This window comes from Sparus aurata, chromosome 7 (assembly GCF_900880675.1).
Source record: "Sparus aurata chromosome 7, fSpaAur1.1, whole genome shotgun sequence".
In the NCBI taxonomy this organism is placed as follows: domain Eukaryota; kingdom Metazoa; phylum Chordata; class Actinopteri; order Spariformes; family Sparidae; genus Sparus; species Sparus aurata.
Window position 1 is genome coordinate 14,918,695 of NC_044193.1, and position 11,469 is coordinate 14,930,163.

The following is an 11,469-nucleotide window of genomic DNA, read 5'->3' on the forward strand; positions in this document are numbered from 1 at the left end:
GGTCAAGGTCACCAACGCCCTTCTTGGACCACCCCCCTCGTCATGATCACGCAAGACTATCATCTTCATTTTTTAATGTGTTCCTTAATGCCTACAAAGTGTCTCACCCAGGCCCCTATCTGTGGCCTTGAGTGCTCCCTCACTCCAGCCTTGTTATTATAAAGGGAGTATCTGACCTTGGTCTTACATCAGGCTCATATTCACTGTTGGCACACAACTGCAAGGTGTATTTCTCAAATCAATTTATATGCATGGTCATAACCCAGTTTATATTTGTCACTACATACTTGAGTGTCAAAAGTAATTTTCTGGCACTAAATGTACTCATAAAAAAAAAGGTAAAAAGTATATCTAAGTGCTGTATCGTAGGCAACTGGACTCCTTTCATTTTCTTAAGGACATATCGAACTGAGGAAGCCTCTTGGGTGAGAGGGGAAACGAGTCGAGTTGCCTACAATACAGCAATTAGATTTTCCCTGACCTGGATGACTGAGAGCCTTCATCAACAGTAAATAGTATAATATTTGCCTCCAAAATGTAGTGGAAGTATGAAGTAATAGAACATTTTAATACTATGTAAAGTACAAGTGCTTCATGATTGTACTTTAGTAGTAGTTACTTTTTTGCATTCCATCACTGCAATCACTCCTGCATAGCTCAATGTTTTCATCTATAGGCTTCTATAAATACCTGTAAGTTTATCATCTTTTCTAATTGTAAAGTAGCGCAGAGGCACTTTTATGAGCAGCTTATTTATTGTCTGTAATTTTGAACGTTGTAACCGGTGCCCAACACTTCAATTAATGCATTGCAATAGTTTTTGAATTTTGCAGCAATACATCTTTCAACTTTGTTTTTATTTGATTTTATGAAATTCATATCATCACTTTCAGGTCATTCAGTTATTAAAAACAAAAGGCTAACTCACTTCCATTAAAAGTTCCAGTGTGTAGGATATAGGGGCATTTATGAGCAAAAATGTAATAGATCATATAAACATATTCATAATTGTTCTCATTGGCGTATTATCTCTTGAAACTGAGAATCATTGTGTTTTTTTGTTACCTTACAGTGAGCCTTTTACATCTACAGAGGGAGCAGGTACTCCTCCACAAGGTCCAACATGTTTCTAAGGCAGCCCAGAAAGGACAAACCAAATACTGGCACTGATGTGTTTTAAGCAGCCACCGAGAACGAAGGGCGACAAGGGGTGTGCAGTTGGTTGCAGTTTGGAACCACACTGCTCTAAGCCACTAAATCCTACACACTTGACCTTTAACATTTTTATGTGAATGCATAGAAAGCAAACATAATTAACAGCGGTGTTGTATTTCACTTCTTCTCTGTGTTTCTAGTTTGTTTCTATTCATGCATTAAAGAAAAATCACAACACAGACAACCTCTCACCCTCAGTTCAATTTTAATCTTATTTCAAGGCAGTGGCATAAATAGCCTGAAACGTGATGTGGTTGCTCTGTTTGTCTTCCATATTGACGTCACTGAAGCCAGAGTCTCTCAGAGCTGCCATGTAGGCCTCGGGGCGCCAGTTCTCTCCTGGCATCACTCGCTTTGCTGCAAAAGCAGCCACATTGCTCAGCCTCAGTGTGGTCACCATCAAGCCTCCTAGGACATTTGTGCAGTGAGAAGAAAGTCAAAAATAAGGAAGTTAATCGAAGAAAGTAGAGTAGAAATAAAGACTGGCTTACCATAACAACGTCATATCCTACCTGGTTTCATTACTCTGCGTATCTCTGCGGCTCCCTTCCTGAGGTCAGGCCAGAAGTAGTAGCAGTTACAGTGAAAAACTTTATCCACAGTGCTGTCTGCAAGAGGCATCGCTGCAACGTCACAGTGGTGCAGGGTCACTTTCCCACTGGCAATAAGTTCCTTAAGTCGCTCATTTGCCATCTGTAAGAGAAGAAGGAAAACTTTTCAGGAAACTTCAACAAACTTCAACATGAATGTGAAAAACAGACTTGACTTCCACTTTATACTTGACCTGATGCATGTACTCTGAGTAATCCACCCCTATGAGGTGGCCTGTGGGCTCTGTGAGCAGTTTGGCTGCTGACTGCAGACCCAGTCCAGGGCCGTGACCCAGCTCCAGCACTGTATCCCCTGGTTGGATCCCACTCAGCTTCACAGCATTTTCCTCAAGGATCCTGTTGCGTGCTGTAAGAAACCTACTGACCAGCCACCCTGCTACTGATCGTGTTGGGTGGCCCAACTGTTTGCCCAGTTTTTCAGCCCACATCACTGAAAAAAGATGACAGAAAAGACATGTGGGTCCAGGTTAATGCAGATGGATCCAAAAACTATTTTACAACCAGAGAATGCAACGCAAATGGGTGTAGCTCGCATAGCCAGTGACCCAGTGTTTACAAATCTTGACTAAGCACTGGTTTCCTGTTAGTGTTAACAATGCATAACAAAATGGTGGCATCATAGGTGACGCTGGGTACATGTTCCCACCACTTTTCTAAAATGACCAATTTTGTCGTCATCACTTTTTAATCGCACAAGTAGTTAAATTGTGCTTTAAAAAAGGAGCTTGCATCAAGACATATTTAAAAAAGACCAAAACAAATTAGATTAAATACATTTTTATTATTGGTCAAAACAGACTTTTTGGGACACCTGTACAACCAGAACTACTTTTAAAACAAACATAAATGAAATGTGCATTTAGGAGAAATTTAGATTATTGTGAAAATAAACATCACTGATTTATTGTAAACAAATAGTCCCTCTAGATGTTTTTTCGCTCTATAATTCCCCCCATGGCTGAACAGGATGTTTCTATCCATCTGTTATAATACTGGGGTCATAATCCATATTCACGCATCTACAGACACATACGTATGTGGAAACGATGCGTCACTGAGGAGCATATTATGCATACACGACTCAGCTGGGGCCCCTGCTGGCCACCCTGTGTGGGGCGCCACTGTGTATAAGTAGATCTAGCTCTTTTTAATCATGTTTTTCCCCCCAGTCCGCAATCAAATCAAAACATGAAGATTCACAGTGAGATTTTCAAGTAATGAGCAGTTATGATCCAGATATTTCAAAACTGGGGGATCAGCCTTTTTACTCAGTGGAGGGGCTCTCTGTGTCATCAGTTGTATCTTATAGTTCCTGTAGGTACTTCAATGTTATATTCATCATCATTTTGACACCGTACACTAAATAATATTACTTTATATGCTTGTAGTCCTTGCAGAGGCGTCCTGCGTCATGCCTGTCTATTTTCCCTACTTTCACCTGGCTGATACTGCCCCCTTGTGGTAGTTAAGTATACTACTTAGGTGGAAGCTTTCTCGCTGTGTTTGGGGGCGTCGAATCCGCTTGAACTACAGTTAAAACCCTGTCAGTTGTGTTTGCTCATGTTCTCTGATGGACTTCTTACCTATCCTGTAGTTCAGCAGTGTGTTCCTGCAGTGTAACAGTGTGATCCGGCCGTGTGTTTGGTCTTCAGTGAGTGCTGCGGGAGGAGGAGGAGGAGCTCCGAGGCGCACTCTGTCCTGTAGGATCACTCATGTATTAACACTCCCACTGTTTTTTTCTTTCACTCTCTCTCTTTTTTATGTATCTATCACTCACTTCCTGCTATTTTTTTTGACACCGCCACCTAGACCACCACGCACACACGCGCACGCACAAACACACACGTGCGCGCGCGCACGCACACACACACACACACACACACACACTGTCTGTCCTCAGTCAGATATTTCTAAAGCGTGAATAAAACACACAGAAAGAGATGTTCCTATATTTGAAGCAACTTTCCTGCAAACACGCAGAACTGTTGAGCTCTCACGTGTTTTTTTTGTTTGTTTTTTTAGGAAGCGCTTTCTGCGGTCGATTCCTCCAATCAGCCAACTTTGCACACACACACACACACACACACACACCCGCCCCCCTTCGACAGGATTGTGTTTCTTTCGTTTTCATTTCCCGGAAGGATCGAATATGAAAATAGTAGAGTTTTATTTCTCCGAGCGTTTTATACATTACTCCATTTGAAATGCACTTCCCGCAGGTTTGACCGTCACTTTGTTTCATTTTTAGGACGACTCGTGGGTTTGCTGTCAAGGAAATAATCGTACAGTCGAATAGATAGAGGACAGTTCCATGGAGAACGTTTCCCCGCCACCATTGGTCAAAGTAAGTCCAGAGCAAACTGTTGCTGTCACAGAGAGCACAACTGCATTATTTATGTTTTTTTATTTTATTTATTTAATTTTAAGATTGACATTATTCAATCTTGGGGAATGCTTTCTAAGAAAAAAAATGTTTTAAAGTCTCCTTGCATTGCTGTTTCTTTGCTGCCATTAAGTGGTGAAAATGTGCACTTCATGGGCACATATTCATGTGTTGGTGTTTTTTTTTTGCAGCAAGAAAACGGGGCAAACACTCCTGTGACTGTAGTGCATGGAAGCCAAGTCAACGTCCCTCTCAGTGTGCATCACTCCCCCCCTAACCAGCTTCCTGTGGTCAGTCCTCCCACTCAGGAGGACTTGTGGCATCTACCGGGACGGCTGCGTGAGTCAAACCCTGACATGCACAGTGGAGGACTTCACTGTATGCAGCAAAGCAGACACAAACGCCACCTGTCACAGTGGGGGTTTTGACCTCTTGACCTGTGCATCTCTTTTCCAGGAATAAACCCATCTCTGTGGGACAAGGAGGATGTTGCACACTGGCTCCACTGGGCTCAGAAGGAGTACTCTCTGCGCCGGCCCGAGAAGGGACGCTTTGAGATGAATGGTCGAGCCCTGTGCCTGCTCACCAAGGAGGACTTCAGGCGCCGTTGTCCCAGCTCAGGTAGGATCGAGTGCAGAAGGAGAGCGTGTGCCGACTACTTATGTGACTGTGTGGTAATGTGCACCCCCTTTCTTTTCCACAGGAGATGTCCTGTATGAGATCCTGCAGTGCGTAAAACAGCAAAGAAGGAGTGTAATGACTCCCTCTCAGGCAACCGGGAACATCCAGAGCCCGGTGAGCTGCCAGATCCCCCCGCAGAACGTTCAAGAGGGCCAGCCCCCCACAGTCAGTGACAGCCAAGGTCAGTAATGTCAAGGAGTAAATCCGCTAGACTCAGTTTCATTTTGAGAGACTCAGTTTCTCAGAAGCTATCAATAGACTAGAGAGAACTGTTGCCAGGACAGTTAACGTTTCTGCAATTCAGTAATCCGTACATTTGTGCTCGTCATAGGTTTCAAATTTATCAGTACATTTTTATGGCCTGATGGTCATATCTGAGGTGGAGGGGGAAAGGGGTGGAGCTACAGGGCAGAGGGCAGCTTGGGGAATACCACTGCATATCCACTCAGTGGCTGAGTTGCATTGTGGGTAATCTAGGCACCAGATTTTGAAAAGCAGTCCACTTGTCCAGCAGCGCCCTCCTACAACGCTGTTCGAATCATTATCAACGTTTTCAAAACAAAAAATCAAAGACATATCACCTTTTTTTTATTATTCCACGCATTCTTCTTCCTTTTTTCAAAACCCTGTGGCTGCGTCACCCATAATGCAGCTGAGCCGCTGAGTGACATGACTTGAGGCAATTTATCAGATTACATGCAGCTTCCTCTTGAGCCGAAACACTTGTATACTCATTTTTTCACATATGCAACACTCCCTAAGAACTGTAAAATTGCCCGTTACCCATTAATGAGACTTTGAACAATTTGCAGCCGTGTTTGCGGCAACAGAAAAAGGTTTTATAAGTAAAAACCTGCTCTTTTCCTAACCCTAACTAAGCTGTTTTTGTGCCCAAACCTTACCAGAAGCATTGCAGCAAGATAAAAGTTAACACTGATCCCAAAGAACCCATAAAGTTGTTGCAAGAAAGTTTTGCACGTCAGTGGTTTGCACGAACATACGTCAGCAACCTTTATTCTGGAAATTGAGTTCGGCAAAACAGGCACAGATGTTCAACAAAACAAGGACAGTCACATTTAAGCATTTCGTTCTTGCATACAGGAAAGATCAGGACAACAAACTATCGACACCAAGGTCATATTGTTCCAGTATTCAGATGTGGGCGCACACAATCATACTGTGCAAGATAATTGCTCGAGTGTGTTGCGTATCAAATAAAACTTGTTTATCCAGGTTAGATTGTACAAACACTTCCTGATCAGAGCAGCGGTACGCGCTGCACATGTGCAAACGAATCATGCAGGAATTCATTGCTCTCTCCTCCGACCGATTTATTGCATTTGTCGATACATCTGTCAGATTCTTGTTCCCAAGTCTTAATGCACGCTGCCCTGAAAACCACATGCAAGTCAAATTATCACTTTTTCTATACATGTGAGGACCAGGGGTTGAAAAAGATAGCACAATTTCAAAATGGCATGGATTATTATGTGTATAAAATGGAAATAAAACTTGTTGTAAGCAGTGCTTTAATGTCTCGCTACATTTTGATGAACCGAACCGCCTCATGTGTATCCTGCAATGTGTTGCATGTAAAAATGTATTTGCAGCTGCAACCGTAAACCGTAACCGTAAAGATAAATGTGGATGACCAAAAAGCACAAGGGCGGTCCTTGAGTAAAATGACTTTTCTTTTTACTCAGCCCTTATGTGAGGGCATTTTACCCTCCAGTAGAGGAGCACAAACACACTCTTTGTTTCACTGGACCATAAAGATGGTACTTTCTGTTTGAGGAACAGGACTTGTGCAAGTGGGTGTGCCATGATTACCTGGAAGCCAATTATCTTTGAACTCCAGAGTCCAGATCTAACACTTTGTCCAACATACTGCAACGAGTAGTGAAATGGCCTCTTTGAGTTTAGCAGTGAATGTAAAAACTGTTTTCTTTTACTTTCTGTTTAGCTCTTTTTTCACAGTTCCTCATATTTCTCTCTAGCAGTTTCCCTGGCTTTCACAACTGCAGTGTCGGCAGCTGTTGTAACCGCCATGACCAGCCAGCCAGAGCCCACGTCACCTCTCAGAGATCGTCCCATGATCTTTTATACCTACCCTGCTCCACTCACACACACCAGTGGGTATAAACAAAGGACAGTTATAAGAAATAAAGTTCCCCCGCAGATGTAATTATTCACATTTTTTTTTCTTCCGATTTTGCTTTCCACTCTCTGTTGCTCTCTGGATCTTTCCTTCACTCTCTCTATTATAGATGGATCAGCAGATATCTCCACGTCGCCCCACAACCAAGCCCCCACACAAACAGAGGGCATCACCCAGGAACCGCTCAACCTGTCCAGCAGAGAGAAGCCCAGGAGCCCACTGCACAAAGCCAACGGCCGCCTCCCAGGTAGCTTTCAAGTTGGTTTATTAACAGTATTTAGCCATAAAATATACAAAAAACAATGTAGTTTGGGTTAGAGAAAGTGCATACATATGTAAGAAAACTGGACAGCCGTTTAAATCAAGACATTTTTGATCACTAGGTGGGGTTGAAAAACTCACAGACACAAGCGTTTGATACATCAGCTTCTCAAGTTTTTTTTTATATTGAGGCATTCATCACTGTTTACTCATCGTGCAGCAGGGGTTTTGTTCTTCGAAGCAAAGAACAACACAGACAGGAGAGTTTTGAGATGGAGTTGTACTCTGATACATAAAGCTTTCTAAGCTTGGCATGAGACAAAGAAAAAAAAAATGTCAAGATTATCCTGGCCAACTGCGATTCATGGTATTTTCCTGATAATCATCAAAATATGCGTTAAAAACTCTAAAACATAGGCAACTGGAGTCGCTTTAAATTTTTTGGTGGGCTCCTCGTCTCCCTGCCATTCTCTAGTTTGGAATCCAAAGTATTTCCACACATTTAACTTTTATTGCGGCATATGCAGCCTTCACTTGTGGTGACAGGATTAGGAATTCAGCATGTCTGGAAAGATTGTTGAGTGTTTTTATCGCCATCTACCATAATATATCTTTTATCCTCCCACCCCTGTTGAACCCCTGATAACTGATGATGACAGTTTTGGCAACACGTGTCTTCTTGTTCTAATCATCTCCAGAGTGCAGACTGCTGTGGGACTACGTGTATCAGCTGCTGTGTGACGACCGTTACCAGGAATACATCAGATGGGAAGACCAGGGCAGCCTGGTGTTCAGGGTGGTTGACCCCAATGGATTGGCACGTCTCTGGGGAAACCACAAGGTAAGCACCCAGGTCTGTCTGTTTCATCTTGTGGGAGAAAAAACGCCCTCAATGACGTGTGGTCTCTTTTTTTTTTTTTCCCAGAACAGGGACAATATGACGTATGAGAAAATGTCCCGTGCTCTGCGGCACTACTACAAGCTGAACATCATCAAGAAGGAGCGAGGACAAAAACTCCTCTTCAGGTCTCTTTGTCTTTCCTCTTTGTCGCTCTCCTTCTCTCTTTTCCCCAAACCCAACATTCACATTTATGGACATCCCCTCTTCTCTTTCCCCACTTTTAGGTTTCTCAAACTCCCACAGGACATCAAGAAACCGCTGGCCGACTGCGGCGAGTCCCCAGAACACACTCCGCCTCAGGACGGAGACTTTCCGCACAGCAGTCCTGCACATGAGTTCAGCGAGGACCATTTTGAGGTTTCCCCTGATCGTGCTTCTCCACAGCCTCCCCCATAGGAAAAAAAACCAAACAAAAATAGTGTATTGAATGTATTTAATACGATAAAATAACACACATTATTACAGAGGATTATGGTGTATTTACCTTGCATTTTGAGCTTCAGAAAATAACCCATGCATGTACAGGTTTCACAAAATGTAATTCACATACAAATGTTCTGTACAGACACAATTCCAAAAAGGTTGGGACACCGTGCACAGCAAATACAAACCGAATGCAGGGACTTGAAAATGCTTTTCGACTGAACTTCAATTGAATACCACACAAAGACAAGATATTTAATGCTTAAATATGATAAACTTTGTTATTTTTTTGTAAAAAAATGTTCCAAAAAAAGTTTGGATTGCCAGTCCTTTTATATATGCCATGAACAGCATCCCAACCTTTCTGGGGAGTCAGGGTTGTTATGTATTGTGAGGAATTCTTGCACTGTGAGGTTGCTTTTAATTTTGCTGTGAATCGTTGTATTTATCACTGTGATCAGAGCGAACACTAATGTCAAGGGATGAGGAAAACTGTGAAAGAAATTACATCAATACTCAAACAGCCAGAACATCATAGGAACTAAAATTTCTCAGGCTTTTATTGTTTGGTGATTGTTCGTGGTCACACAAAAAACGTTTGACTTGCAGGTTGAATGCCAATTTGTGCAAGTCGTACAGTTTTTTTTTTTACATTTTATTTTACAAATAGTTTGCTTTATCAACCTCAAGTTGAGGTCTTGTTAAGTTTCACATTTGCAGTAGTCTGCGGGTTAATTGTCAACATTTTTCCTGCTTAATAAAATAAATCTTTTAAATGGTGCATCCAAAATGTGTTTATCTGTATACTCAAATAATGTCTCAGAACACGTATTACCTTATTGTTACTTTGATAGTAATAGATAGTAATTTAGTTATACTTTCACAAAATAAATAAAAACTCAAGAAAACAAAACAGTAGAAGAACACAAATTGGTCAGAACTACAATCCCCTTAAAAACATCACTTTCTGCGTTAGCAGGCTCAAAATATATGTAAAGAAAACCTACATACATTCATGGTACTTATTCTTGCCTGTACCCTCATGCTGGTATCTGTACCAGCAGGGGGTGCTGTGGTAGCACAGTACCCAGTGGATCAGTTGCAGAGGGACTACACTGCAGAAATGTGTGGCTCCTTTTGCAAACAATAAAAAATCTAAACATTTCAGTGTAAAAACTAAATAACTTCTATGGCAGCAACTTGGCACATAAAAGGTTGTGAAAAGGTTGAAAATCACAATAAATCGGTTTAAATTGACTGAATTTCATCAGTATATACAGGAGCAGCTCTACAGTGTTTAGGTTATGGGTTCTGGTGACCGTTGGCGACGTCACTAACAGGACTGTTGGCTGTGTAGTCTTTGCAACTACGTATTTTCACAGTTATACATTTCATTAGTTTTACGATATACTGTGACTTTCTCAACTTGAAGAATTAGCTTTTTAATGTTTAAACATCTTATGTGTGGCTCCATCGAGAGCAGAAGTCACGGCCCTCCCGGCAGACCCCACGAGAAAGTCGCAGTTTTAACACTATAAAGACTTCCCGCATTTTGACATGAAAATACGCTGAATGTTTTGTCACCTCAAAACACTGGTGATGTCCTCTGGATTCGACTGATTGTGCAGCAGTACTGATGTCTAACAGTGAGAGGCAGCAGCAGCACTAACAACCCAAAACAAGCTGTGATGATCGACTACACTCCTAATGTCATTTTAAGAGACCGGCGGCCAAGGATGAGATAGCAGCAACACCCTTAAACCATGATTTAATCCCTCTGGTTGTCCCTCCTCACTCCGGCTGGCTGCTTCCTCAAGTGAAGACTGTTATTTTGAACTCCTTTTAAGAGGTAACACAGGCCCTGGGGCAAAGTTATTAAAGACTGTATTGATAAGCTCTGACATCAGTGACTCTCTTATCTGTGCTGCAGCCAGAGCTATCGGTCCGGACAGGAGGAATAACTTATACTCACTGAGATATTTTTGATATTAGTGAATTTGCTGTTAAATGGTGCTCCTCTAGAAGCAACATTTAATTAATTATCTTTAAATATATGAATACATTGTGATCCAGTTCTGTCATTCACAGCGGTAGAACAGACTATGTGTTTGTTCTTTCACTATAAACCCTAAACCTCACCAGGTGCATGTTTAATCATCCAAAAGCTGTCGAACTAAAAACATTGTTTTTACCTTACTACTAATGTAATGACTAACAATTCAGTAAGTATTTAGAGTGATGGTGTTATCCACCTCTCAGAGATGACATGGTTCCTTTAGGAAATTCACTTGTTTTCCATGAAAAGTACATGTTCAATCTTTATTTTTAACAAAGACTGGACAAAGGAAAAACACAGATATAAAATAAATTTGTTTTACATAACTTTCAGTCTTTAAACATTGGTATGGAGGTCATTAGTCAGCCAAATTAGTCAGTTAGTTAACCTTGATGAGGCAATGTTCAGGATATTAGGAACTATAAATGAACATACTGTTTTCTGCAGACAGCATTGCCGTAACAAGGACCGCTGTATTTCACCTTTGGTTGACATGAACGTCCTGTTTTGATGAATAGGAATAGCAGTTTCCTTTGGCATAATCAGAATTTACCTCATGATGGTCATCATCTTCAGACACTTCCTTCTCTATTTCACAGATGAGATAAGTGTTCCAGAGTCACCGGAGGCCGTTGTCCTTTTGCTTCCGTTGCTCACAATGTCAAGCTCTGACAGTGCTTATACTGTATGAGTGTAATGTTTGTAGGACTCCAATGCAGAGACCCATTTTCATAGTGAATGTTCTTTACGCTTGTTAAGAAAAGGCATAATGAGTTTCAT

General features: G+C 41.7%; 2 protein-coding genes across 3 annotated transcripts; one reads left to right on the forward strand and one right to left on the reverse strand.

The window, feature by feature from the left end:
* Positions 1-1,403: 1,403 nt before the first annotated feature.
* On the reverse strand, positions 1,404-3,568 carry LOC115584819 (uncharacterized methyltransferase YdaC). Its single transcript, XM_030422608.1, has 4 exons — positions 3,410-3,568; positions 2,000-2,256; positions 1,728-1,908; positions 1,404-1,623 (listed from the first exon to the last, which is right to left on the reverse strand). Exons 2-4 carry the CDS (start codon positions 2,252-2,254, stop codon positions 1,427-1,429), a joined length of 633 nt encoding a protein of 210 aa, XP_030278468.1. The 5' UTR covers positions 2,255-2,256; positions 3,410-3,568; the 3' UTR covers positions 1,404-1,426.
* Positions 3,569-3,894: 326 nt separating this feature from the next.
* On the forward strand, positions 3,895-9,409 carry etv7 (ETS variant transcription factor 7). Of its 2 annotated transcripts, XM_030422605.1 has the most exons (10): positions 3,895-3,984; positions 4,075-4,170; positions 4,401-4,548; positions 4,666-4,830; positions 4,913-5,071; positions 6,888-7,022; positions 7,158-7,295; positions 8,008-8,150; positions 8,235-8,335; positions 8,435-9,409. In XM_030422605.1, the coding sequence occupies exons 2-10, from the start codon at positions 4,138-4,140 to the stop codon at positions 8,604-8,606; spliced, it is 1,194 nt and encodes a 397-aa protein (XP_030278465.1). In that variant the 5' UTR covers positions 3,895-3,984; positions 4,075-4,137; the 3' UTR covers positions 8,607-9,409. The 2 variants fall into 2 exon arrangements, with proteins under 2 accessions (XP_030278465.1, XP_030278466.1); XM_030422606.1 differs by having other exon boundaries at positions 3,945-4,170; positions 6,891-7,022.
* The last annotated feature ends 2,060 nt before the right edge of the window (positions 9,410-11,469 follow it).

Coding starts and splice junctions, on each gene's coding strand:
- LOC115584819 (XM_030422608.1), bottom strand. CDS start 2,254: ATGTGGGCTGAAAAACTGGGCAAACAGTTGGGCCACCCAACACGATCA. Junction 1,909..1,999: donor ACTCAGAGTACATGCATCAG/GTCAAGTATAAA, acceptor CTTCTCTTACAG/ATGGCAAATGAGCGACTTAA. Junction 1,624..1,727: donor ACGCAGAGTAATGAAACCAG/GTAGGATATGAC, acceptor CAAATGTCCTAG/GAGGCTTGATGGTGACCACA.
- etv7 (XM_030422605.1), top strand. CDS start 4,138: ATGGAGAACGTTTCCCCGCCACCATTGGTCAAA. Junction 5,072..6,887: donor CACAGTCAGTGACAGCCAAG/GTCAGTAATGTC, acceptor ATTTCTCTCTAG/CAGTTTCCCTGGCTTTCACA. Junction 7,023..7,157: donor TGCTCCACTCACACACACCA/GTGGGTATAAAC, acceptor TCTCTATTATAG/ATGGATCAGCAGATATCTCC.